General features: G+C 38.3%; 1 protein-coding gene across 1 annotated transcript; it reads right to left on the bottom strand.

Moving 5' to 3' along the window:
• Window positions 1-417: 417 nt before the first annotated feature.
• Window positions 418-21,345, bottom strand: itk (IL2 inducible T cell kinase). Its single transcript, XM_066649092.1, has 17 exons — window positions 21,152-21,345; window positions 20,334-20,438; window positions 19,711-19,792; window positions 19,475-19,600; window positions 18,923-18,960; window positions 18,452-18,603; window positions 11,370-11,435; window positions 11,122-11,176; window positions 10,315-10,394; window positions 9,475-9,617; window positions 8,680-8,754; window positions 7,507-7,675; window positions 4,672-4,888; window positions 4,060-4,124; window positions 3,847-3,965; window positions 2,361-2,518; window positions 418-2,289 (listed from the first exon to the last, which is right to left on the bottom strand). The coding sequence occupies exons 1-17, from the start codon at window positions 21,299-21,301 to the stop codon at window positions 2,224-2,226; spliced, it is 1,866 nt and encodes a 621-aa protein (XP_066505189.1). The 5' UTR covers window positions 21,302-21,345; the 3' UTR covers window positions 418-2,223.
• Window positions 21,346-26,573: the final 5,228 nt, after the last annotated feature.

The raw sequence follows: 26,573 nt of genomic DNA, 5'->3' as shown, positions 1-26,573 counted from the left end.
TGGCAACTCAAAAGTGTCCATAAGTATAGATGTGTGAGTGTGTGTTGCCCTGTGAAGGACTGGCGCCCCTCCAGGGTGTGTCCCTGCCTTGCGGCCAGTGATTCCAGGTAGGCTCCTGACCCACTGCAACCCTGAACTGGATAAGCGCTTACAGACAATGAGTGAAATCTGTGACATACTGTGGTCAAAATACCACAAGGATCTAACACAGAAGTGTACTTGCCTTACTCTGGTCAGAATGACTGGTTAGAGCTCTTTTTTTTCCCTTTAATGGGAGCAAACCATAGCTCTGCTCAGAACCAGAGCAGAATCTCTGTCTTTTAGCAAAAAAATAAAGAAATATTTATTTGTTCATTCTTGTTTTTTGCCTTTTTTTTAAATTCATTATTTCACTTATTCAGTGATTGTCTTGTTTGTTTTGCCTAATATTATGTTCTTAGTAAGTTTCTCTACAATGAACCATTCACATCAAACCACACAACTTTACTAATAACCCTGTGACTGTGTACAGAAATGATTAGAGTCAAATGGTCCACCAAGTAGTAAAAAAAAGTTTTAGTGAATATTTAATGCAGTAGGAAAGCCTAGTGAAAAAATATACAGTCAATAAAATGAAAAGAGCATATTTAGTGTTCAGGCCGATGTCTGAATACTGAACATTAGCACTTTGTGTGTGTGTGTGTGTGTGTGTGTGTGTGTGTGTGCTGGGACTGTGGTGTTGTTAGAGAAACCAAAGGAATGTGAGATTTTTCACCAAGGCATTTCTTCCCAGGCTTTAGAGAGAGCAAATCAATTTCCCTTCACATCACACCGTCTTAAATACCACTATATGGTTTCTGTGTTCAGTAGAGAATAATAAATACATCCTCTGATAAAAAAATTCTGTTCGTTAGGAAAAATAAAAACCTCACTATAAGTGAAAGCACTTATAGAAAAATTAACAGAACACACACACACACAATGTAGCAATTTTAAAATAATCAAGAAACTGCAAAACACTTGAAACTATATTTAAATAGGAGTACTATAGGAAATGTAACAAGTTACAACTCACATCTATTTAAATCATATTTGGACATTTTACTTGTATATAAAATGTATTAAGTTGTTTGTTGGAAAACAAATTATTAAATCAAATGACATTCATTTCAAACAGACCACGCTAACACAGCTGGTGTGTTTCCAATATTTAACATTTGAGCAGGGGCGGCACGGTGGCGCAGCAGGTAGGTGTCGCAGTCACACAGCTCCAGGGACCTGGAGGTTGTGGGTTCAATTCCCGCTCCGGGTGACTGTCTGTGAGGAGTGTGGTGTGTTCTCCCTGTGTCTGCGTGGGTTTCTTCCGGGTGCTCCGGTTTCCTCCCACAGTCCAAAACGTTGGTAGGTGGATTGGCGACTCAAAAAGTGTCCATAGGTGTGTGTGTGTGAATGAATGTGTGTGTGTTGCCCTGTGAAGGACTGGCGCCCCCTCCAGGGTGTATTCCCGCCTTGCGCCCAATGATTCCAGGTAGGCTCTGGACCCACTGCGACCCTGAATTGGATAAGGGTTACAGATAATGAATGAATATTTGAGCAGGGTTATTTGCAGAAATGTTCAGGTTTGCATTAAAATTGTTTTTGAACACTTCAGAATCTCATGAGTGAACATAACGGCAATGAAACCATGGTATGAAAATATTCCAGACTGATTTTTTCATGTGCATTTTGCAATAACCTTAGCACAGTATGTTTGGATGTCTTATCCAGGTTTTCGGTCTAGTGTCAAATTCTCTACCATCAACTTGATGTTGAATAAAAGAGATTTTTCTCAATAATAAATTACTTTGTGAACTTTTTTATGAAGTAACCGAAAATAACTTTGTTTAAGGGTGTTTACTACTGGTTGAAGTTTCCAATATTTATTTGGTTTCACTTTATGAACTTTTTAAAAAGAATTAATTGGAAATGAACATGGAAATAAGCAAAATCAAAAAGCCAACTGCTTGTTTATAAAATAAAATATGGTGCATGATGTATTTCTAAAAAAATAGTGATGAAATATTTCGGAGCCACACTGCTAACCCTGGGATGAAGTGGATTGTGTATGCCCCCTAAAGGAGATATGTATTATTTATTATTGCAGTTCCAAAATAATCGCCTTGTAGAAATAAAATGTACAGAAAAAAATAAATAAAATATACAAATAAATGCACATATGTGAACTGTACAGTTATAATCCAGCGGTCAGGAATCAGCCAGAGAAGCCAGCTCATGCAACAGCAGGGCAAAGGAAGGTCTGTCTTCAGGTTTCTATGAAAGAAAGTAGTATTCAGATTATGCATATATTTAATAGAATAAAAGATGCGTTAACTATCTGTTACCTCTTTCCAACACCAGTGCATCAGTTGGTAAACTGTTTCTGGACATAGACGAGGCTGCAGTAATCTCTGTCCTGCATTCAGAGACTCCACCACCTCCGCGTTACTGCGACACTCGTATGGCAGTCTTCCCTCACTGTACACCTCCCACATCAGCACACCTGAACCAGAGAAGAAACCAGAGGCTTTCTCAGAAGAAAGTTTCTGCAATCTGTTCCTCTTACTGAAAAAGAGAGCTACAAATATGTAATGTTTGATGCAATCCCCAATACATTGCAGAATTGAGTATAAGCATACTCTGTAAAGTAAGCTCTTTAAAGATCATGAGTTCCTGGTGAGAAACCCTGGCCATGCCAAAGCCATCAGTGGTGAGGAATCCTAAAGAACTAAACTGGTCTCTTCCTTCCCCACCATCACTCAGCATAACAATGTGGGCATGACTACTGACATTTAAAGTTCTCATCCTGGGATACTACTCCAGTGATTGTGAGCATTTTATAAAAGACAAAGAGGCACTTTAACTTTTAAGTTAGCAAAAGTTAGCTAGGTAGATTTTGGGAATTGACACTGACTGGGTTGGGATGGATGTTCGTCCAAACAAATAAATAAATATGCTTGGAATTTGTTTTGCTTTTTTCTATATTACACCGCAGAAGTGAATGTTTAGATGACATTTATGTTTTCTGTAATGTTTTTTTCTTTTTTTAATCTGAAGCCAGAGGCGATTGCTCTAAGACTGCAAGGGAAGCTCAGCTTCCCCTAAAATGTAAAAAATAAGTGATCAAATATATACTGTTGTGTGTACATATCATTGAATAAATATACACTACAACGCGCTCAGCATTTGTTCAGAATCAGCTTCTTATCACTGGTAAAGACGCGGCTTTCCTCTCAATCATTCCCGCAGCTTCACAGTGCTTTAAACAGTGAGGACGCTGAGCGTCCACAGAGTTCAATAGCGAAGCAGCGAAGTGCAGCGAAACGAGTCATTAGATAAATGCTGGGCTTTGTCCCACATTTAACATTTTAATTAAATTAAAAGTTATTTTACAATGCATTAACAAAATCCTAAAAATAATAATCAAGTTAATGTAGTGAGGTCAGAGATTCTTTACACCATTACAAAAAACGCTCTTTATTACAGGCCGAATATTACCAAACTGAAATGAAATAAACTGAAACAGTGCAGTATGGTAAACAACATCAAATCTCAGGAAGATAAAAAGTAAAATTTAGGCAAAACTGGATTTCATTTGCACTTTTATGAACTTAATTCAGGTTTAAAAGGAATACAAATTCTTGAAAAGAGATTTATTAAATAGCAACAAAATGGTGTAACATATGTGTGGAACACAAAAACAACATGTAAAACTCATTTCAGCCAACCCTTAATCCCACACCACCCCGAAGCCCTTTCTGAACTTTTGAATCCACTTTTTTCCCGAACCCCTTTTTAATCCACTGTATAACATCACTATTGTGTACTCACCGAATGACCACACATCTGACTTGCTGCTGAACCTGCTGTATTTGATCACCTCTAAAGATGACCACTTCACAGGGTATTTGGTCCCTTCAGAGCTGGTGTACTTGTCATCTAGGACAAACCTGCAGGGTGAAGAAATGTACATTCAGGGTGTCGGAGTAAAAAAGATATTTAGTGTGTAAAGACGAATAAGCTGAATAAAAGCCGCTTTCTTACCTAGTCATTCCAAAATCAGAAACTTTTACAACAAGATCTTCTGACACCAGGCAGTTTCTTGCAGCCTGAAAATGAGCGAGAATTTGGAAAAAAAGTTTACTCAGCATTCTTAAAATACAGGTTTAAAAATGTTAACTTCTGCTAATTATTCTTGCTTATTTCCAAATACTCGCCTTCGTGTTCAGCTTAGTAACTAAACAGCAGATTAGGTACTTGGTCTTGGTCCTTATTGTAAGTATATTTTGAGTTTACAGGTTTTTTGCTGTTTTGTAAAGCAGAGAGAATTAAACTACATTACTGTGCAAAAGTTTTAGGCCTCGGTGAAAAAAAAGATTTAATGGCCATTTATCTGAGCAGTTAATTTGCTCAAAAAACCAACAAACAGCGCATGTGCTGTTCTTTAATTCTTTTAATTTTACAGTGTTTTTGTTTTTGTATTTTTCATAATTATATCATTTTATATAAGCGCCATGCTTATTAGGAAAATGCAATATTTTAAATAATAATAATAGGTGCCTAAGGTTTTTACACAGTCCTGTAAACTATAGTTTATCTAAAAACAATGGTTTCAATTAAAGTTAAAAGTGTTTAAATATAAAAGCTAAAATTTACCAGATCCCTGTGAATGAAATTGGAGCTCTCCAGGTAAGCCATGGCCTCGCTCACATCCACACACATGCTCAGCAGAATCTCCTGAGTAAGAGAACCTCTACTGGTGCGCAGGTAATTCGCCAGGCAGCCGTTCTTTAGGTACTCGAAAACCAAACAAATGGGTGAGCGCTGAGTACATGCGCCATAGAGCTGCACCAGCTTTGGGTGGGACAGCTTCCTGTTGCATAAGAATTCAAAGCGAATTATCTCTCCTGTATGTACCTATATATTAAGAACACAAAACATGCCGACAGAAAACCCCTACTTCATAGCCAAACATTTGTAGATACTCATAGGTATCTCCATAAAAAACATGAATTGAAAAAGGATGCTCCATGCTATATGTCACCCGAAAGGTATATAAAATGCACCCCCCCCCCCACTCCACCCTCCCCCCATTTGGCTGTGAAGGAGTTGAAAGGCTCCTACTAGTATTTCATTAATCTTTTCATATCTTGTAGTCTGAATATCTTTAAATTCTTATGGCAATGTTCCAACATCTACAAAAAAAAAAGTTATTTTACAGAAAATATATTTTTATTATTTTAATGGTAGCTTTTGCTATTTAATGACAAATTAATATTGTATTATTATTTTTTATTATTATATACATATTTAGGAAAAACGACTCATCTGTAATTAAATATGTAGTTAATTATATAAAATATCCTATTTCCATTTTAAGAATAGTACATTTATTTTAGTAATTTTAAGGTAGATCTTATTAATTTCATTAATTTACATGAAACAATTTTTTCTAACAACTACAAATTCAAACTTGCAGACATTTTGCTTCTGGGGCCACATCCAATGAATGATATCCCAGTGAGTAAGAGCTCTTACATATCAGTGAATCTGACAAAAGTAAACTGTGTAAAGGCAAACTCAGGAAAACGATGCATTACTGTAGTCCAAGCAAGAAGTACTAGTAAGTTCTTTATAGTCGTAATATGCTGAGAACCTGTACATTTTTATAAAGAAATCATAAGCAGGGCCAGCCAGTGTTCATAGGAGAACATAGAACTTTCTTAGGGCAAATCTCTAAAAACAATGTCTTTGCTTTCATCGGTAACTTAATACAACCAAGACATATAGTGTCTACTGGAAGAAGTTCAATTATTTCAGTTAACTTTGTTCCATCACTGGAATGGTTAATGGCCTAACCACTGCAGTCAACACCAACACCTTAATTAGACTCGTGTGGCTCATGAGCTGTGCATTAACACACTTTAAGTGGTTAAATGCAAGTCTGAAACCAATGTTGTAAGCTGTATGTATTTGCAGCCATATTAACAACTGAGTGCGACTGTGGGCAGAGCCTTAACTTCTAACGAACATGTAGTGTAACACTGCAACTCAGTAAAAGGGAAATGTCATTTTCACTTGTGCACAGTTGCCATTTTAACACAAGAGTGGTTCTATAGGAAAGGATTTATTCAAATGCATGAAGCCACATGAATTTAATTGTAGTGTCTCCAAGATAATAATCTAATAAATCTAAAGCTTGTCATACAGACCTACATACATTATGTTACACGGTTACACATCGTTGCTGACCAATTAAAACATGTATCTCCCAAAATAGTATCTTTACAGGAGAAGTTAAAAACCATCTTAACTTTCAATGGAAGTGAATGTAGAAATATTTTATTCCAAGTAGTTTTTGGAGCATTTATATTGGTTCACTCACGAACCAATTCTCATTTTAATTAGACAGTGACGATACACAGTTTGTAGTTGTTTTACAATAGCAGTGAATTTTTGTTGATTATTTCATCTATATTTCTGTTAGTCCTTATTTTGGTTCTTATGCACTTCATGACCATACAACCTTTGTTTAAAGAACCACTTCAACACAACGAGCGCGTACTTGTCTGTTCTTTTTTTTTTTTTTTAATGACGACACCAGAATGGTAATGATAACTATAATATATTGATGATATAAGGCTGTTTAGCAGGCTAAATCTCAATGAGTGTGAATTTTGATGAAACAGACAAGACTTGGAACATGGAACGACCAAACTTTTGACCAACATCTAAGCGGACTGTACACATCACTGCACTGTATTTTATTTTCATCAAACTTCGACTTGGACTAAAGCTAATGTTAGTGAGATGAGGAAACTGTGAACTATAAAAGCTGTGGGAGAATAATTATGCACTTCCGACCTGCAGTAAATAACGGTGTGTGTATTTTTGTTCTGCTTCATCAAGCGCTGTGCAAAACTGAGGTAATAATGCTAAAGATATTAGCACATATTTTAGTGCAATAGTGTTAAAATGGCTCCCATTTACCGACATCGCTCTCAAGGACTTGGACTAGGGGTTCTGACCACAGACTCCTGAAATACTCTTTATTTCAGAAGAAATGTTCATATAACGCATATAAAATGTGTGTTTTAGGAAGAGTAGGGTGACCAGACGTCCTCTTTTACCCGGACATGTCCTCTTTTTTAGACGTAAAAAAATGTCCGAGCGGAATTTCACAAACGTCCGGGATTTTGTTTTTCTAGAGCTTACATAGAATTTCGAGAAGTTTCGTTCACAAACAAGTTCCGGCCTCCCCTACTCCGATTGGTTCGCTTGAGTGAGAAGTGGGCGTGGTGAAGTAGCCTAAAATCTTCTGATTGGACGGTCTGACTGTAGAGCTACCGTTATTGGTCGGTTACCTTCTCTGTATACATTTAATTGGTCAGTCTGACTACTGTAAGTAGTCGTCAACCCCCACCCCCCCGAGACGTGTCCTCTTTTTCACCATCTCAGATCTAGTCACCCTAAGGAAGAGTCATCACTTACATCATTACTCTAGCCTCCTCTTTAAACTCCTCCTCTGACATGGAGTTCTCACGGACAGTTTTTATGGCCACGTTTTTGCCGCACCAGGAGCCTTTCCAGACCAGACCAAACTGCCCACTGCCTAATTCTTCACCAAAAGTTATCTCCTCAGGTTCCAGCTCCCACGCTTCTAGAAGACAGATAATACAGAGGTAACAATATAGCAATATTCAAGTGACATTGTGATGGCTAAAGCTGCTTAAATTAGTCTGCAGTTTTCCTAATAATTGTTTCCTAATGACTTGTTAAGTCTACAAAAGCAGTTTGAAGCATTAGTTTGAATAACACGTGACTGTAATTCAAAATCAAACTTTCTCTCAGTCTTTTGTCATTTGATGCTAACTATCATAGTATTATAAATAAACAATAGTTTATTTTATTCAATGAAAATAACCTAAAACGAGCTAATTTTAAAATGGCAAAGAGGAAAGAAGGAAACATCACTGCATTTGTTATGAGTTCTGTCAAGGAATAAAGTATGTGCGTCAATTTGTTCTGTTGTCTGGAATAATACTGTATCCAAAAGTGTGTGATTTAGATGATTGTAGATGATTTAAAGGTAATGATCGATCATGAACATCCTTATCCCCATTTCACCCTCCTCTTCAACGGTCAGGACCACTTCAGGGTAGGTATGATCAGGGTATGTATCGTCCTCAGCACTGCAGTGGCACTGATGTGGTGGTGGTGTGTTATGGTGGTACAAGTGGATCAGAGACAGCAGGACTGCTGTGGGTTTTAAAGCGCTCAGTGTCACTGCTGGACAAAGAATAGTCCACCAACCAAAGCATCCAACATCAACAAATGTTGGCTGACGATTTGACAAATGTCACTGTAATGAGACGACCAGTGTCATTCACTTCACCTGTCAGTGTCTTAAATATTACGGCTGATTGTTGTATATTTACAACCTATTAAATGTTTGGTGACAACTGGCCTTCTTTTAAAATTTTTGTTTTTTTTTAATTCAACTATTCAATTAAGAAAAAACCCTACAAAAGCTATTTTTACAAAAATTATGAATATAACTTGCAACACAGAGTAACATATGAAGGCATATCTTTTGGTCCAAAACTGATTACCAAGCCGGTTAAAGAAACTGCAGCAAACAATAGCCGCTGTTTGACTCCTGACCTGATGCCATCTCTTCAATCCTGAGAGAAGTGCTTCTGTCTCGGGAGACACAGTGCCTCAGTCTTGTTATCAACCCTGCCATGGTGACAACACAACACATGCTCATTTATTTGTAGCTAATAACATAAAAAAGATGACATGTAAAACCACCCTATCACTTTTTGTAAAGTTTCTTAGAATGAGAGAAATATTTGAGTGGCACAGACTATTGAGCCTACATATTTTTTTTTTGGAAACTCTGAGTCATTCAGGTTATTATAGATCTTAAAAGGGAAATCCCACAGATTTTTCAAAATGTCAGTATAGTTACAGTGCTATGATGTAAACAAAGTAATTTAGAGTGACTTGTCATAAAATATGCCATTGCAAAGAAACACACTTAGTCAGAATCTTGTTCATAGGAAACACATCTGAAGAATTTTGTGCCAGTTAAAGCTCCATCACAGGATGCTGTTACTTTAAACAGTTCAATATGTTTTGCCTGAAGTGTGACATTTTACAATGAACTTGAAAAAACGTGGCCTAAAGCATAGCTATTTATAATTGAGAGGAAATATAAAAAACCCCAGTTCCTATCACCATCATTGCAAAAAAAAAATAGAAAATACTAAATAAAAGAAAATTAAAGAATGAATGAATGAAATTCCCCATTAATATTTAATCATATTACTTAAAAATGATTCATTTATAGCTGTCTATGTCTGATTATTATAGACCTTAATGTATTCTCCTAGCTGAGCATGATTATATACCAGTCAAGTATTTATAGTCTTTACAGAGTTGTTGACAGCTCACCTGCCGCATTGTGCTGGTGATAATGGATGAGCTCCGGGATGGTGCTGAACAAGTATTTCTCTGCCAGATAATACCTTGATTCTCCACTTTCCGTCTGTCTGATCTTGTAATGCTTGACCCTAGGGAACTTTTCCCCATTTGACCTGAAGGAAAATAATATTCAGCAACAGTATATTTTTTTTATTTTTATCACATTTCTAAGATTGTTGTTTTTCCTTTGTTTAGTTTTGTGCCTCCTACAGCCGTCATAACTCTTCCATCTTCTCAGTGTTAAAATTCTAAGTTACCACTCCAAGTATCAGCTTATCTAACATTACTAACGTTTACATAACCAAAAATAATATAATAATAACCAACACACACACACACACACACACACACACACACACACACCTCAGATGCCAGATTAACTGCATCTAAAAGGAGATACTTCTCAGAACATAGGCTGAACCTAATGGCTGGATAATGAAATGTAATGCCCTCATACACAGCACTGTGAATGCCTCTGGTCATATGCAGTGATGACTTGATTTTCTAAGTGAAAATAAGCTAACATATCTACAGGGAACTAATCAGAACATCTGTTTTTGAGCACATTAACAATGTATGTGCTCAGATTAGTATAATTACAAAAAGTGAAAAAGTTAAATTCAGGATAAGTAGCACAAAATGCAGAGATTTTATTTTCCCTTTCAATTAAAGTGGGCCCTAAGTTATGCATAATATCATAAATGAAAAGCTGATATCTGCTGTTTGCACAGTACTGTATTATGTTTGAATAATATGTAAAAGCTTTATATATGCTTTATACTACAGCTTGATATAAACAATGCAATTTACCCAGGTGCTTTGGTGAACACCGACACTGTGTAGACTCCTGTTTGTCGAGAGTCTCGCACCATGAAGGCTCCTTCCTTATTCTACAAGTGAAAGGATGAAAGGAAGAATTTCTAATTCAGAAATTGTCATAGACACCCGTAATAATCAGTGAATTACGCTACTTTATGATGCACACATTGTGGAAAAAGACATTCTAATATGCACACAGTTAGAAAATCACTATTGTAAAAGCATCAAATGTAATGGGACAGTCTGGAGCAGATATACATGACCAAAATGTCACCACGTTCGATGTCGAGTGTGAGCTAGAGGATTAAAAACTCTTCAACTTGTGCAAAAAACAATAATCAAAGATATAATCATATATATATATATATGAATAACTACTCCCCTCCACTAAGAGGGGAGAAAAGCCAATGAGGGGCAATAAAACTGTATGTTGCATTCTTCAAAAAAAAAAAAAAAAAACAAGCCAAAAGCCTGCCATACAGTCGTGACAGGAAGCTGTAAAGCCACAGGGGTTTAAAGAGTTTGGATCTAAGTTTGAAATCTTCATGCACAAGCTGCAGCAGCAAGCAGGTGCAAACAACTGCAGCTTTGCAGAGGAGCAAAAGCAGAGAAGCTCTCTCCACATCTTACATGTTCACCCCACAGTGCACTGCAAAGACCCTGAGCTGTGAAAACCAAGCTTGAATACAGTTTTACTCAGTGTCACATCAGACACTTTCTTTCAACCAAGTTTGTCAAGAAAAGACTCCACAACAGGAGTCTCATACATGGTTTATGTACAATTTCTGCAGAATTCACCTCCTTCATCAGTAGCTCCTCTGCCTCAGCCCGGGATATATCTTTGTTGTACCACCTGTATGAATGAGAATGTAAATTAAAGCACACTGACCAATAGAAATGCACCAAAAGCAAACATTCTGCATTAACTTGTGTTATTAGTTAAGAAGATGTTTCATTCTCAGATTTTGTTCTGATAACAATGATATGATTGTCAGTTGTGCAATATAAAGATGATATAACTCATACTGCATAGGCAAAAGGCTTACTCATATTTCTCAATGTTGTTCGTGAATTTCTCTGTAATATAGATGCAAGGAACAGACCCAACATTTCTGTAAGAGAGAATAAAGAACAAATATATGAGTGACGTACTGATAAATAGATACAAGATCTCATTACTGGATTAAAAAAAAAAGAATATTACGGTCCAAATTTACAAAAGCCCTTGTCAAACTACTGAGTTTACTGTCTCTCATCACAGTCTCATCTGCATTTATATGAATGAAAAGACTGATCACACACGTATCAAACAGCGAAGCCTTTTTATCGAAAAGAAAAACGGAATTAAAAGTATTTAAAAGTTATATAGATTTATCTAGTCTTTGCCTGTTATAATGACGAATGCTAAAATGATCTCCAAATTTTATTTGGAAAGAGGGAATGACTTTGATAGTTTTTAGACATAGTTACATTCTTGACTGTTGTATTTCTGTATATAGCAAAGTTGGATACAAATTGGTTTGATACAAAAAGGAATCAGCTGAAATATAACAGATGTTGCCAACAAAGCGTAAGTTTATTTCTCTATGGTGTTATTAACGATGGCGTTAAATTTCATGTTTACATAAATTAGTTAGAGTATGTTATTTAAACCATTCATTCATTCATTCATTCATTATCTGTAACCCTTATCCAGTTCAGGGTCGCGGTGGGTCCAGAGCCTACCTGGAATCCTTGGGCACAAGGCGGGAATACACCCTGGAGGGGGCGCCAGTCCTCCACAGGGCAACACAGACACAAACACTCATTCACTCACGCACTCACACCTACGGACACTTTTGAGTCGCCAATCAACCTACCAACGTGTGGTTTTTTTTTTTTTGGACTGTGGGAGGAAACCGGAGCACCCGGAGGAAACCCACGCGGACACAGGGAGAACACACCACACTCCTTAAACCTTAAATGACAAATTTCAAATAAAACCTCCACACACTTTTTTATTTCTTGCTTATTTCTGTTTTCATCCCCAATGATTTTCTCCAGCTGAGATTAATTTCATGCTGCTGATGCTGCTGATGATAATGATGATGTGGTAAAGCCCTGGATTAATCTAAGATTTTACATTGCAAATATGTTCATAGATCTTAACAGTCAAGTCTTAAATAATGTGGTCAAACATAAACATAAACCTTACACTTCCCCTGAGGTTTGCTGGCCTGCCATTTGCTAACCCATCCTTTTGTGCAGGAACGTTGCTCTTATAATTACAGCCCCATTCATATAAATGTAACAGGAGCACTGCGATGGTAACCTCCCTGTCTCACAAGTGATGCCAGTTTTGAAATGAGACTCAACAGTGACATTCTGTGAGGATGCATATTGGATAATAAAACATTTCTATATCCTAAGCCCTGTTGCCACCGGGACTCTGAAATGTATTGAGCATAAAAGAAGAAGCCATTCTACCAAACTGTCCCTGACTGAAGGTAAATTCGCTCATAGAACCCCAGTGTGTTCGAGGATACTACAGGCATGCTTCATATTCTAATGATCATTTCCCAAAAGGAAGAAAAATAGCTCAAAACAAATGCTTAGGTCCTGAGTAAGTTGGACTGTGTGCTGTGAAACATTCAGGATCTAACAGCAGAGGAGATATAGTGTGTATTATTAAGTACATTCAGGTCATTCTGGCTTTAAATAAAAAGCTAATGCTAATGGTGTAACCCGTGAGGTTGTTTTTGCTTATCATCTCACACGGACAGAAAACAGTTTATATTTAAGTGAGTGAGCAGTAAAAATACGTGTAGCATTATGCTTTTAAATATTGATTATTGCATTGTTACTTTGAGGTCTTACTTTGAGGACATGATGATTAATGTCTGACTGATTTATCAATTTCTGCTCGTGTCACACCTTCCTCTTTTTAATTCTCACTCTGAGAGAATAGGAATATTTCATTAATTGAATGTGCATCCTGGTGACTGAAAAGTTGAAACTTGCCTGGAGCTTCAGCAAATGTTACAATATTAGAAACCTTGCATTTCTCAGGACTTTGCTAAATGACATGGCACTCACAGGCTCTCCTATACTCATTATAGATTGTCTTTTCAGGAATAATAGTCTCGCTTGGCCCTGCTGGACCCCAGTGCTAATGCTTCTGCTCCATCTACACATGGACTTGTAAGACAGCATGCTTTCAAGCAGTTGGTACCTGCAGACGCAGGCACTTCTTTGCTAAGATAGGAATATCATCCACAAGTGCTCTCATTCAAAGACTGTCCCAGCCATCTTCAGGCTTAGAAAACACTGAAGTTTTTCTGGCCAGTCTATAACCAACCTCACGAGGGGGATGCTGTAGCTTCTCATGCCATAGCTTAATCTCCTCATGACACTGAGTGACATGATCAGTTCCACCTGTTTCTGGAAACTCCTCTGGATATATCCCTGGCTGTTTCAGGTGCACGTTTTGGTGCCTTGGAGGAGTACTAGCCTCCAGCATCTTCCCTAAGCATGTGTCTCACAACTCTAGTGTTTTCCACAGTGCAGGGCAATTCAAGAGTAGCGCTCACCCAACTTAGCCTAGATGTCCTGCCAACTCAGACTGATGCTTTGTGTGTTTTTTCCATAGAACTCCAACCAAGTTCACTATGATTCACCATTTCCCAGACTATATTTAAGAGATGACTACAGCTTATGCAGCTTCTGCCCCTGACATGCAGAATTCTAAAAAAAAAACTGGGCTATATATGCACTATAGGTCCTGAAAATGTAGGACTTGACCATATGCCTATTTTGGAGCCTCTGAGGCCTGTCACCAGGTGACGCCTCTGGCAGGATACTCATTGCAGTATAGCAGCATCTCTTTAATCACAGCCAAGTGAATAAAGGAAAGTGCCTAAGAAAGGGTGACCATCAAACCTCAACAACAACGACCAGTGGTTCTAATACTACATGATGAAGACCCTGGAGAAACCGGCTAATCAGTAGAATCCCTGCAGTTCATCATGTTGGTTTGAATGATGACATTATCTACGAGCTGCAGAGGGCCCAGTCACATCTGAACAAAACAGACAGCACAGTATGATCCAGTTCCATTGCTTTTAACACCACTCAACTACTTTACTCAGTGAAAAACTAAGAGAGATGCAAATGGACAACCCCACCATCAAGCGGATCATGAACTCTATGATGTTCAAGTCACAATGTGTGTGATGACAGACCTGTGTGTCATGCATGCTCTGCATACATGGTCCTGCTACCATTCGTATTTACACATTACACAGCTAACTTCAGGTACAATTCAGAGACTTGTCCATGTGGGATTCCTCCCACAGTCAAATAAATAAATAAATACACAAATAAACAAACTAAAAACATAGCTAGGTGGGTTGGCTAGTCAAAAGTGACCATAGGTGAGAGAGTGTGAGTGAATGAGTGAGTGTGTGGTGCCCTGTGGTAGACTGCTGCCTGGTACAGGGTGTTTCCCCGCCATGCGTCCACTAATTCCAGGTAATAGCAAGTCTGCTATTTTGGCATGACATGTAAAAGGAGGTAGTCTTTCATCCACGTCGGACCAGTACCAGAACCCGTACAAAATGATACACGAAAGTGCATATATGCAGAGGTACAATGCAACTGGTCGAATCCTGACAGTGAGGCCAGCTTAACGCATGTATCAGAGTCCCCTACTTGTAAGTGGAGTTTCTGTGGCTGAATCTAATTCCAGTAGGCTCTGGACCCACCGCTGGATAAGCTGGATAAGTGGTTACAAATAATTGAAAAATACCTCACTGTCCATTGTTTTATCATGGGAAAGAAGAGGTTGAAAAGATACCTGGGAAGTAGACTAGGACTATAGACTAAACTGGACTTAGGCCTAAGATTGTGTTCTAAATTGTAGGGTTTCTTTGAGTCTATGGGAAAGTATGTTGTTGCAGTGAGTGGCTTGAAGGCTTGATAGAGCAGGAATGCTGGACAGCTCTCATTATGTTAGTGTTTAGTGTGTTTGCTGTAGTGTATTTTTAACTAGTGTGATTTGTGCTGCTGTAAACAATCACTTTACCTCAGGGATAATAAGACTATCCATCTATCCAAGGCTCTGTGCTGCACAGATTCATGACCCATGTAGTGTTGTCACAATGACCCATGATTCAGTTTTGCTGCCAACCCCAAACAAATAATGTAGATGTAGGGCCGTTGACTGTCTCAGACCCTCACAAAGCAGCAGGCGTGGCTACAAAAGTGAATTTCTTACTACGCAGAGGGGCTTTAGAGGAAATATATCTTCTTGTTCACACAGGGAGCATCTTTTCGATTTACTTTCTAGATCCAGAGAAAAGATGGGGAGTTAGACTTTGTTAGACCTTGCCTATACTGACCAATGCTGCCAAAAGTGACCATGTTAAAATCATCCTCCATACTTAGACATTAACAGCATCAGGCACCCTACAGTTTCTGGAATCTCATCTCTGAAACATTGGCCATGCATCACATCCCCAGGCATGGTATGAACCTTATAGTGCAATCACAGACTTTGTACTACAAATCCAACCACACAGCTGCGCAGAAACAAAACACAGTCAAATCACAAAAAACAAAGTAGTAATTACTTAACTCACAAGTACATATATGTATATATTTATAGAAATGAGCCAACAAAAGGTCTCCCAGGTAAAACCCAGAGCAAAATTAACTAAAAATTCAGCTAAAGCTCAGCAAAAACCTCAGCTATTTGTCAACTACAACAGAGTGACTATATGTCCTTATTTTCTTGGTCATGTCCTCTTTTTGGGACCTAAAAAATACATACAGCCAGGATTTCTAAATTGCCAAAAATGCCTGGAATTTTTCCTTCTGCAGTTTTTCTCTGTCCCAATTCTCAAAGCCCTAATGCTTTGTTTGAACTGTGCACTTTGGTGACATTTGATGTTACTGAATGTTAAAAAAGGGCACAAGGGTTCAAGTGTTCATTGTCGTGAGAGCAGAATTGGGACACACTTCGCCTCGTGCACAATCATATGTCTATCTCTTTTTCATTGCAGTGAGCAACAAAGCTGAGCTCAACATTACAGTGTTTTACTAGATTCTCAAACAGAATTATATTGAAAGTTAAGATAAATTCCCATAATCTCTTCTTCATATGTGACGACATGTCTCTGACCCACTAGCCTTTCTTCTCTATATTTTACTAAACTGAAAGTCACTCTGTCTGTCCGCATAACACACATGAACACATTGGACACATTTGACTGTTACCGACTTTCAGACGAGTAACTCACATCTGCACAGCTTCTTTTTTAACTGTAACGTTACATGTAAGCTGGTGAAATCTGCAGATTATTAAAACCAGAACACCAGAGAGCGAGGGGTTACTGAATATAAACAAAGATCTGACTGGATTTACAACGTATACAAAATATACAGCACCGTTTTATCAGATATTCGTATAGAAATGTAAGTATTTCTACATAAATGACTGGTTCCCTGTGAAGCACTTTTTTTTCCTCGTTTTTTTGCAAATGTAAATTTTAGTGATCTTGTCAGTTTCTGTCATTATCAGATGAGTTTTCTGCTTGAATGTTCTTTCAACAAAGTGATTCAGTTTTGTAATTCAGCATGAGCAGAAAATAACAGACTTTCCGTGTTCATGAATTCCTAGGAACTGACAAAATGTTGTTATTATTTTTTAGTGCCAACCGTTGAATGGAAAAGAATAAGATTATCAGCCTTAAAGGGCATTTGTTAGTTTCTTTGTTAAAGAGTATTTGTTGATGTATTCAAGTTCAATAATATAGTTGCATGGCTATGGATGCATTTGAAAACTGCCCTATACACATTGCCATGCCACCAATTACTTGAATTGTAATTGGTGTAATTTACACGCACACACATTGCTATGGTGCATAAAAACCCCTGAACCCAACCTTTCACTCAGTGCTGCCATTCTGCACCGTGTCCTCCTCTTGAAAACCAAATTATGGTCACCCTAGCTGAAACTTCACATAAAAACCAAGAAAAATGTCACCTAAAATCTCGGTTAATCCCTCGGCTACAACTCAGTTAAAACTAAACAAACACACAGCCAAAATCATCTGATAGATGAGATAAAATCCAGTTAAACATCAGCTTAATATCAGCTGAAACTACAAAAAAGGGAGTGAAAACTGACCGAAAACTTGGCTAAAAACATATGTTTACTCATCCTTTCAAAATATATATATAGCTTCTCAGCTTTTTCTGCAACTGAGGCACCAAAATATGCCTCAGCACAGATCAAAGAGAGAGATCACTTCCAAGTTATTTGTGATCACACCTGTTTTCTTTTTAACTATTTCAGAAACAAGAAACCTGTTTGATTTTACCTTTTTTATTGAATAAAGGGTTTTTAGTAGCCAACACCCAACTATTCCTTATTCATTCATTCATCATCTGTAACCCTTATCCAGTTCAGGGTCGCGGTGGGTCCAGAGCCTACCTGGAATCATTGGGCGCAAGGCGGGAATACACCCTGGAGGGGGCGCCAGTCCTTCACAGGGCAACACACACACATTCACTCACACACTCACACCTACAGACACTTTTGAGTCGACAATCCACCTACCAACGTGTGTTTTTGGACTGTGGGAGGAAACCGGAGCACCCGGAGGAAACCCACGCAGACACAGGGAGAACACCCCAACTCCTCACAGACAGTCACCCGGAGGAAACCCACACAGACACAGAGAGAACACACCACACTCCTCACAGACAGTCACCCAGAGGAAACCCACGCAGACACAGGGAGAACACACCAACTCCTAACAGACAGTCACCCGGAGGAAACCCACGCAGACACAGAGAGAACACACCACACTCCTCACAGACAGTCACCCGGAGCGGTGTGACTGGAGCTGTGTGACTGCGACACTACCGTGCCGCCCAACTATTCTTCAGTTAAACATATTTAATAACTTTAATGGTTGCACAGTAAATATGTATCATTCAAAACATTGGCAATAAATATAGGGGTCTGATTTGGATTAGTAAGTCTGCATGTTTGTACGCTGTTGGTTTAGAGCTATGTAGATCTATTAAGGGCCTTTTAGAATCATTTCCCAGAAAAATAGAATGATGGGATCTGAATATTTACCCGTCTTTATCCCTCACCGTCCACCAGTTAGGTTGTGAACTGTCAATGACTATGTACTCCTCGTCTTTATGGAGGGGAATGTCTGTGTCTTCTGAAGGAGTGAAGTTCTTCAAAGCCACAACAATCCTCTCCTCTGGGCTTGAGAACCGCCGCTGCACACCAGAATTAAAGCTCATAAATCTCATACGGGAGAGGATCTCCATACGATTTAAACACTAATTTGAACATAGAATATTACAGATATTACTGTAATATTAATATATACTAATATTGAAGGAGCTCTACAGACATAGGTGCATATTGACTGCACTCTTCATTGCATTAAAAAAACCTCTAAAATAATGTCTACAATAGTTTACTGTCTACAATAGTAATTTTACTTAAAGGAAGAGTGTCACAGTTATTCACCTTTCCTCAAATAACGAAAGCTTTGACATAGAACAATCATGTGAAAGAAGAATTTTGACCGACCTGAGGATCTGGTGTTGGAGGGAGTGGTTTTTTAGATGCTACAGAGAGAGAGAGAGAGAGAGAGAGAGAGAGAGTTGTTTTCACAGAACATCCGCTATTTCTGAAAATAAGCAATGGTATTTTTTTAAATTATGCGGTTATTATTTATTTATTGACTAAGAAGAGCCAGGGAGGGCACTGAGGACCTGACATTAATATATTCTAGACAAATTGGTCCCATGTCACAGTATGCCTGCTCTCAGCATGGCACAGAAATTTTTCACAAGCCCAAACAACCAGACTGAGAGCATTCAGACTTGCATCCACATTCTGGGACCCAGTCATCTGGTTGGTAAACAAGAAATGATAAATTGTGGATCCTGAAAAAGAGAACAAGCTAATATGGAGAGTAACCAATTGCTTTCTGGATGATCATTTTGAAGGAGAACTTTTTAAAATTTACTTCAGACATGCCCACGCAGTCCAGTTTTGAGTATGAAAAAAAAATAAAATCAACAAACCAGCAAACAAAAATAAATGCATGTGGAGATTTAGTGAAGGTAATGTTAGTACCAGTTCCAATGGGGTAGTAATTACTGCAGCCAGTCGCCAACTTTTCTGTCTGATGGCAACACCTCCATCTTCCTTCAATCCAGAAATCAGGATGGTATTTTGAAGACAGGAGGTTGTCTTTTGTCTCTAAAAGAAGCAAAGCAAAAGACATGGTCAGAAAAACAAGAACAAAGTAAAGCATTAAAATACAGACCATGTGTTTGACTTTGTGTGTCTGTTTGGTTACAGCTGCTCACCCTCTTTAATAGCTCTGACCCATTTCAGCCTGCTGTCATTGTCTGGTGCAAACATGTAAAGATAGTAGTTATCATAGACAACCTGGAAACACAGCAAAAAGCAATGGTTTACACCCAGAAATGTGAACATATATATAATTTCCTGAGGGATTAGCTACTACGGTCCCTCCAAATAATTAAAACTGCAGACATATACCCCCTCTAATAATGATTACTGGTCTTAGTCATTTAGGGACAGGATATTCTTTTTCTAAAACCTCTTTTAATTAAGTGTATAATGATCCTATAGTAAATATAACTTATTATTAACTTGGCACTAGAAATGCATTATAAAAAATGGCGCATGACTGGAATTGTTATAAATTAATAAGATATATTCCATAAGATAACAGGCCAGCTTTTCTTAAAGGCCATTTCTGCCATTTCATTTGGGATCTATAAATGTTATCTCATTTTAAAAAGCAGATCATTTATATTCTTGTATTACGAAATTAGATCATTGCTTTTCTTTCATTAATTACCTTTTCATATTTCAGAAAGCTTTGTTCTGTTTGTCATTTCTGTCCCAGAACCTGATTTTTGTTTTACTCAAAAGCTCAAGCTCTGGTTTACATTCCTCTCACCTGGAAAGGATACTTGAATTCACAGGGAATCGGGACATCGCTGCGCACAATCTCCACACATTTGATGCGCGAAAGCTCAATGCAGCCTTTCGTAATGGGCTTTTTCTGAGGCAAAGTCAAAGAGATCACATCACTGAAATGTTCTAGGCATTAGAATGATACACCTCACATTTGCTTTGTTATAGTTTTCAACTTGTAATGGGAAAATGTCAGGGGAGCATTTTGTAATATTGAAGTCAAAGCTTCCTGATTTTTTGCTGTAAATAAATATATAAAAATGTAAAAATGAATGTTCTTATTTATTACATATATTGTAACATAATTTATATATATTTAAATTAAATGTACATTTTATCTGTAATAAATAAGCTATATTCATTTTGAGCACTTAACACTCAATATAAGGAATATATATCCTTTTCTAGCAAGTAAGCCACAAAATCCTACAAAACAAGCATTTTCAGTAAAGTATAATTACAGGAAAACTCAAAACCATTGCTGTACGTTATTGAAAATAGACTGTATTCTGTCTGTTTATTATTACGTTATTATAGATTTCTATTGGTCAATTCACCATGAAATATTCACACAAAAGATCAATGCTGTGAAGAAGTTATATATATATATAGGGCATGCAATTAGAGATACAAATAAAGAAGAAACATTTGCTCAATACAGGTTTTATTTTTTCCATTAAATGCTTCCACATCTTATTCAACGTTAAAGCATATTCTACTATATTTTGTCCGTATTTTTCAATGAGAATTATTTCACAGTAGCATTTAGAGAACAGCTGTGTCGTTGTGTTGTATACTCACCCCAGGGCGCCGTTCAGAATAGGACAGTTCCTCAGTGTTTAGCACAAAAAATCTTTCTTTATAATTGCACGGTGAGGTTCTCCTCTTCTGTTGAGATTTCTTGAATAACGTACCCTTCAGAATAACGCGTGGGTACATGTTAAGGTCCATGTGTTTGAGGATGACTCCTAAGGCATAGTGCTGCTCACTGTAAAGTGTGTGTAAGTGTGAGTTAGTGAGTTGCTGTATTACAGGGATCATCTCTATAGACTACTGAAGCATCATGATGTACACGGTTCCGGAGACGCTGCATTAGGTAAACCACTTCCTTACACACACACACACACACACACACACACACACACACACACACACACACATAGAGAAAGAGAGGGAGAGTTTCAGAAAAAAAAGTTAAACCTTTCTCTGAAATAATAAAATTAACAGTCATTATGAAAGTGAAAATCCTCTCAAATTATAAAAGAAAAACAAATAAAACTAATATCTTTTAATCCATCTCAAAAAGTAATGAATTAGTATTGGATCTCTGTCTATATCACTTTTTGTAAACAGTTCTACAACTTAAAAAATGTGGTATTGAAATAAATCTATTAAAAACTCCACAAAATTTGGGAAACTGTGCACAATGTAAATAAAAAAAAAAATTCAATGATGTGCAAATCATTCAAACCTTACTTATAACTGGGAATATTACAAAGACATTTCAAATGATTAAACAAATTTTTTTCTTTGAACCACAAGACACTTTGTTCTTTGTTTCGGTCCATCATCATAAATGAGCTCGGGCACAGTAGACGCAGTGGCATGTTTTATTGTATGTATGTGTATATATATATATATATATTTTTTTTTTTTTTACACGACAGTGTGTCACATCTGCTGCCAATAATCCTCCACACCAACAGAGGTCGCTCTCACCAGAATTTTAGAATTGGTCACATGATTCCTGTGTCTGCCATTTTGTATAAAAGCCCTTTGTCTCGCAGGCTTCATTGCGAAGTCTTGTTTGGTGTTTTCACTGCAATTCTGAGCACTTTTGTACTGTCCTTGCTTTTGTGTGTATTAACCCCTGGTTTGTTCTATCAGGTTACTGTTTTCTGGTTTCTGGATTGTGTCTTTTGGATTGCATGCTTTGTACATAGAGCGGATGTCATGGTTTTGACATGGTTTGTTGTTGCTGTTGACTTTGTGATTAAACCTGCACTTGATTCTAACTCCTATTTGGAAGTCCCTCATTACAGGAGACTTCACCAAAAGATGGAATCAGCAGGTTTAGAAGAAAGAATGGCCTGCCATGAACAAAGAATGGATGACTTGCTGTGTCTCATGCAAGAAGTTCTACTTCGCATGGCTCCTCCACTCCCTGAATCTCAGGAACAACCAGCAGCAGAAATTTCAATTTTCTACAGCTGAGAATCAACCCTTAGCCATATCCCCACCAGTTAACATCGCTCTACCAGAAAGGTATGATGGGTCTCAGGATAAATGTAAGGGTTTTCTGATGCAGTGCAGCCTGTATGTTGAACACCACCCAGAACTATTTTGTTCTGAAATGGACAGAATTCACTTTTTAATTTCTCTGCTTACTGGAGGAAAGTAAGCAGCCAAGGATCTGCCAAGGATTGGGCTACGGCTTATGTCACAGAATAGTGACATAATCAAATCTGAGACCCGGTTTTACTCTCTGCTTAAAGAAGTTTTGATCATCCCAAGGCTGGTGGTGATGTGGGTACCCAGCTCTGTGAAATAAAGCAGGAGGACTGCTCTGTTGCTGAATATGCTAGAGAATTTAGAATGTTAGCTGCAGGGAGTGGTTGGAGTGAACCAGCACTTCTGACTGTTTTTCAGAGAGGTTTAATACTAGAGTTGCAGGTAGAAATGGCCGTTCGTGGAAATGCTATGAATCTGGATGAGTTTATTCGATCTGCAATTGCCTTGGATAATTTATTGGAGAAGAAACTTAGTGACTTCATACAGATCTGTGGGTTTAACTCCTGAACACACATCTACTAACTAAAAACCCATGGAATTGGGGAGAGCCCAGATATCTGAAAATGAAAGGCAAAGACAATATAGAGAGCACCTATGTTTTTATTGTGGGGGATCTGGTCACATGCGTATCTCCTGCCCAAAACGTCCTAGCCATGTTGGAGGTGAGTTCTCTAATGCAACCTGACATCAATAAAAGTACAGTTGGTTCAGAGTCTATTTTTGATTCAGCATTGATTGACTTCGGAGCTGCCGGTAACTTCATTGATAGAGGCAAGGCTAAGAGGACAAGGATTCCCCTGATCAAGACGATGCACCACTTGTCCCTGCGTGACTGAATACACAGCTAAACTGAGCATGAGAGTAGGCCTTCTGCACGAGGAGTCTATTACATTTTTTGTCATTAAAGCACCTAAACATGCTATCATACTTGGGTTTCCATGCCTGAGTAAACACCAACCCACCATTACATGGGGTAGTTGTGACATTAACAAGTGGGGAAAGAACCGCTTTGGTTCATGTCTAAGTATTCCTCTAAGAGCCACTGACGTGGAGAGTCCAGAATGCCAGGTGTTGGAAAATATTCCTTCTTGTTATGATTAATTTTCTGAAATATTTTCTAAAAAGGCAGCTAGTCAATTGCCACCCCACAGACCATGGGACTGTGCAATTGATCTTCTGCCAGGATCTACGCCTCCCAGAAGTAGGATTTATCCTTTATCTAAGCCTGAATCAGAGGCCCTAGAGACTTGTATAGGTAAAGCCTTAAAACTAGGATATATTCGTTCATCAAACTCTCCAGCCGCAGCGAGCTTCTTCTTTATGGGAAAAAAAAAAGATGGAGGACTACATCCTTGTATTGATTATCGGGGGCCTAATGCTATTACTGTCAAGTATAGATACCCTTTACCACTAGTACCAGCTGCTCTGGAACAATTGAGAGGGGCCACAATATTTATTAAATTAGACTTAAGAAGTGCTTACAATCTAATTCGCATTAGAGAAGGCGATGAATGGAAAACAGCATTTGTAACTACTAGAGGTTATTATGAGGTATACTGTGATGCTCTATGGTTTGGCTGTATCACCTTCTGCGTTCCAGGCTTTCATTAATGCGGTATTCTGAGATATGATTGGTCGTTGGGTAATAGTTAACATTGATGATATTCTAGTGTATTTTAGGTCGTTGCAGGAACATGAAATCCATGTGAAACAGGTACTGCAACGGTTTTTGCAACATCACCTTTATGTTAAAGTAGAAAAATGTGGATTCCATCTGAAACAAGTTGCATTTTTGGGATATATCATAGATAAAGAAGGGGTACGGATGACTAATAAGGGGAAAGCTGTTTTAAATTGGCCCAAACCTAGTAATGTTAAGGGATTACAGAGGTTCCTAGGCTTTGCCAATTTCTATCGCCGGTTTATTAGGGGTTTTAGCTCTATCGCGGCACCTCTAACATCCTTACTACGAGGCAAACAAAGGGTCATGAATTGGAATGAGGAAGCTTCTAAAGCGTTTGATACATTTAAGACTCTATTCTTGTCTGCTCCAATTTTAAAGCATCCTAGTCCAGAGCATCCATTTGTCGTAGATGTCAGTTCTTTCTCAATGTTCGGGTTCACCTCCTAAGCTTCACCCATGGGCGTTTTTCATGCAAATTGAGTAAAGATGAACACAATTATGATGTGAGAAATAGGGAGTTGCTGGCTATGAAGTTAGCATTTTAGGAATGGCGCCATTGGCTCGAGGGTGCACAGCATCCTTTTCTAGTTCTAACTGATCATCGCAACCTAGAATATCTCAAGGTAGTTAAACACTTGAATCCCAGACAAGCACGATGGGCACTGTTCTTTACAAGATTTAACTTTACCATAACATATCGCCCAGAATCCAAAAATATCAAAGCTGATGCTTTATCAAGAATGTGGCCTGGTACACTAGACAGAGAGAGAGCTGAAACCATCCTCGAACCAAAATGCATCCTAGCACCTATCAGATGGGAATTTATGGAAGAAATCAGGAAGGAAAGAGAAGCTGAACCAACCTCACCAAACTGTCCTAGTAATCAGGAGTATGTACCCACTAACCTGATGAAACGAATACTAGAATTAATCCATTGTACCCCTAGTTCTGGACATCCAGGTATTAATAGGACTGCCATTTTAGTAAAGAACAAGTTTTGGTGGAAGGGGTTAAATGGGGATGTGGCAGCCTTTGTTAAGAATTGTAATATGTGTGCTAAATCTAAGAATCCTAGACAACTTCCTGAAGGTCTCTTGGAACCTTTACCAATCCCTCAGAGACCCTGATCCCATTTAGATGTTGACTTTATCACAGATCTACCTAACTCTCTTGCAGTGGCGATTGCTGTAAGACTGCAAGGGAAGCTCAGCTTCCCCTAAAATGTAAAAAAATAATTGATCAAGTATATACTGTTGTGTGTACATGTCATTGAATAAATATGCACTACAACGCGCTCAACCTTTGTTCAGATTCAGCTTCTTATCACTGGTAAAGACCCGGCTTTCCTCTCAATCATTCCCGTAGTTTTACAGTGCTTTAAACAGTGAGGATGCTGAGCGTCCACAGAGTTCAATAGCGAAGCAGTGAAGTGCAGCGAAACGATATGAGTCATTGGATAAATGCTGGGCTTTGTCCCGCCCATTGGACGCTCAGTGTCTCTGGGGGTCTATGGGGCAGTGGGCTGGCCTTGGCTGGCCCGGACGCTCAGCTTCTGCATGATGATTGGAAGATCTGTCTGAGGCTGAATCCCTTTTTGACTGACAGCGAAATGAGCGAATCAGCGACCCTTTGGTGTAAAGATCCGTGGGAGCACAGGCGGACACACTTCACAAGGGCCAAGGCCGTTTAAGCAACCTAGCTCTGCTGGCCATTGAGAGGACACTAGTCAAGTCCCTGGAAAAGACGCCTTGTTGGTACGACAGGGTCAAAGATCATTTTCTTAAAAAGGAACGGAGGGTAGAACGTATAAATAAACCGACACATTTTATAGGCCGAAATTGAGCTTCCCCTCCTTGATAGACCAGCATCCGCCACTGTTCTCTTGGTAATACCACCATCTTTGTAATTATTGACAGATTCTCTAAGGCCTGTAGGCTGGTCGCTATAAATAAATTGCCTTCAGCACTGGAAACAGCTGAGTTATTATTTCAAAATGTATTCAGGTTTTAAGGTATCCCGGAAGACATAGTTTCTGACAGAGGACCTCAATTTATTTCTCAAGTCTGGAAAGAATTTTGTAAGTTGTTAAATATTAATATAAGTCTAACCTCTGGATATCACCCTCAGTCTAATGGGCAAACAGAACGGCTTAATCAGGAAATTGGTTGCTTCCTGCGCTCATATTTTAGCAGATATCAGGTTGATTGGGCTTGGGTTGAATATGCTCAAAATTCTTTGGTCAGTTCT

This window comes from Hoplias malabaricus, chromosome 17 (genome assembly GCF_029633855.1).
Source record: "Hoplias malabaricus isolate fHopMal1 chromosome 17, fHopMal1.hap1, whole genome shotgun sequence".
NCBI lineage: Eukaryota > Metazoa > Chordata > Actinopteri > Characiformes > Erythrinidae > Hoplias > Hoplias malabaricus.
The sequence above is the reverse complement of the archived record's forward strand: the minus strand, read 5'-3'. Positions and strand labels throughout refer to the sequence as shown.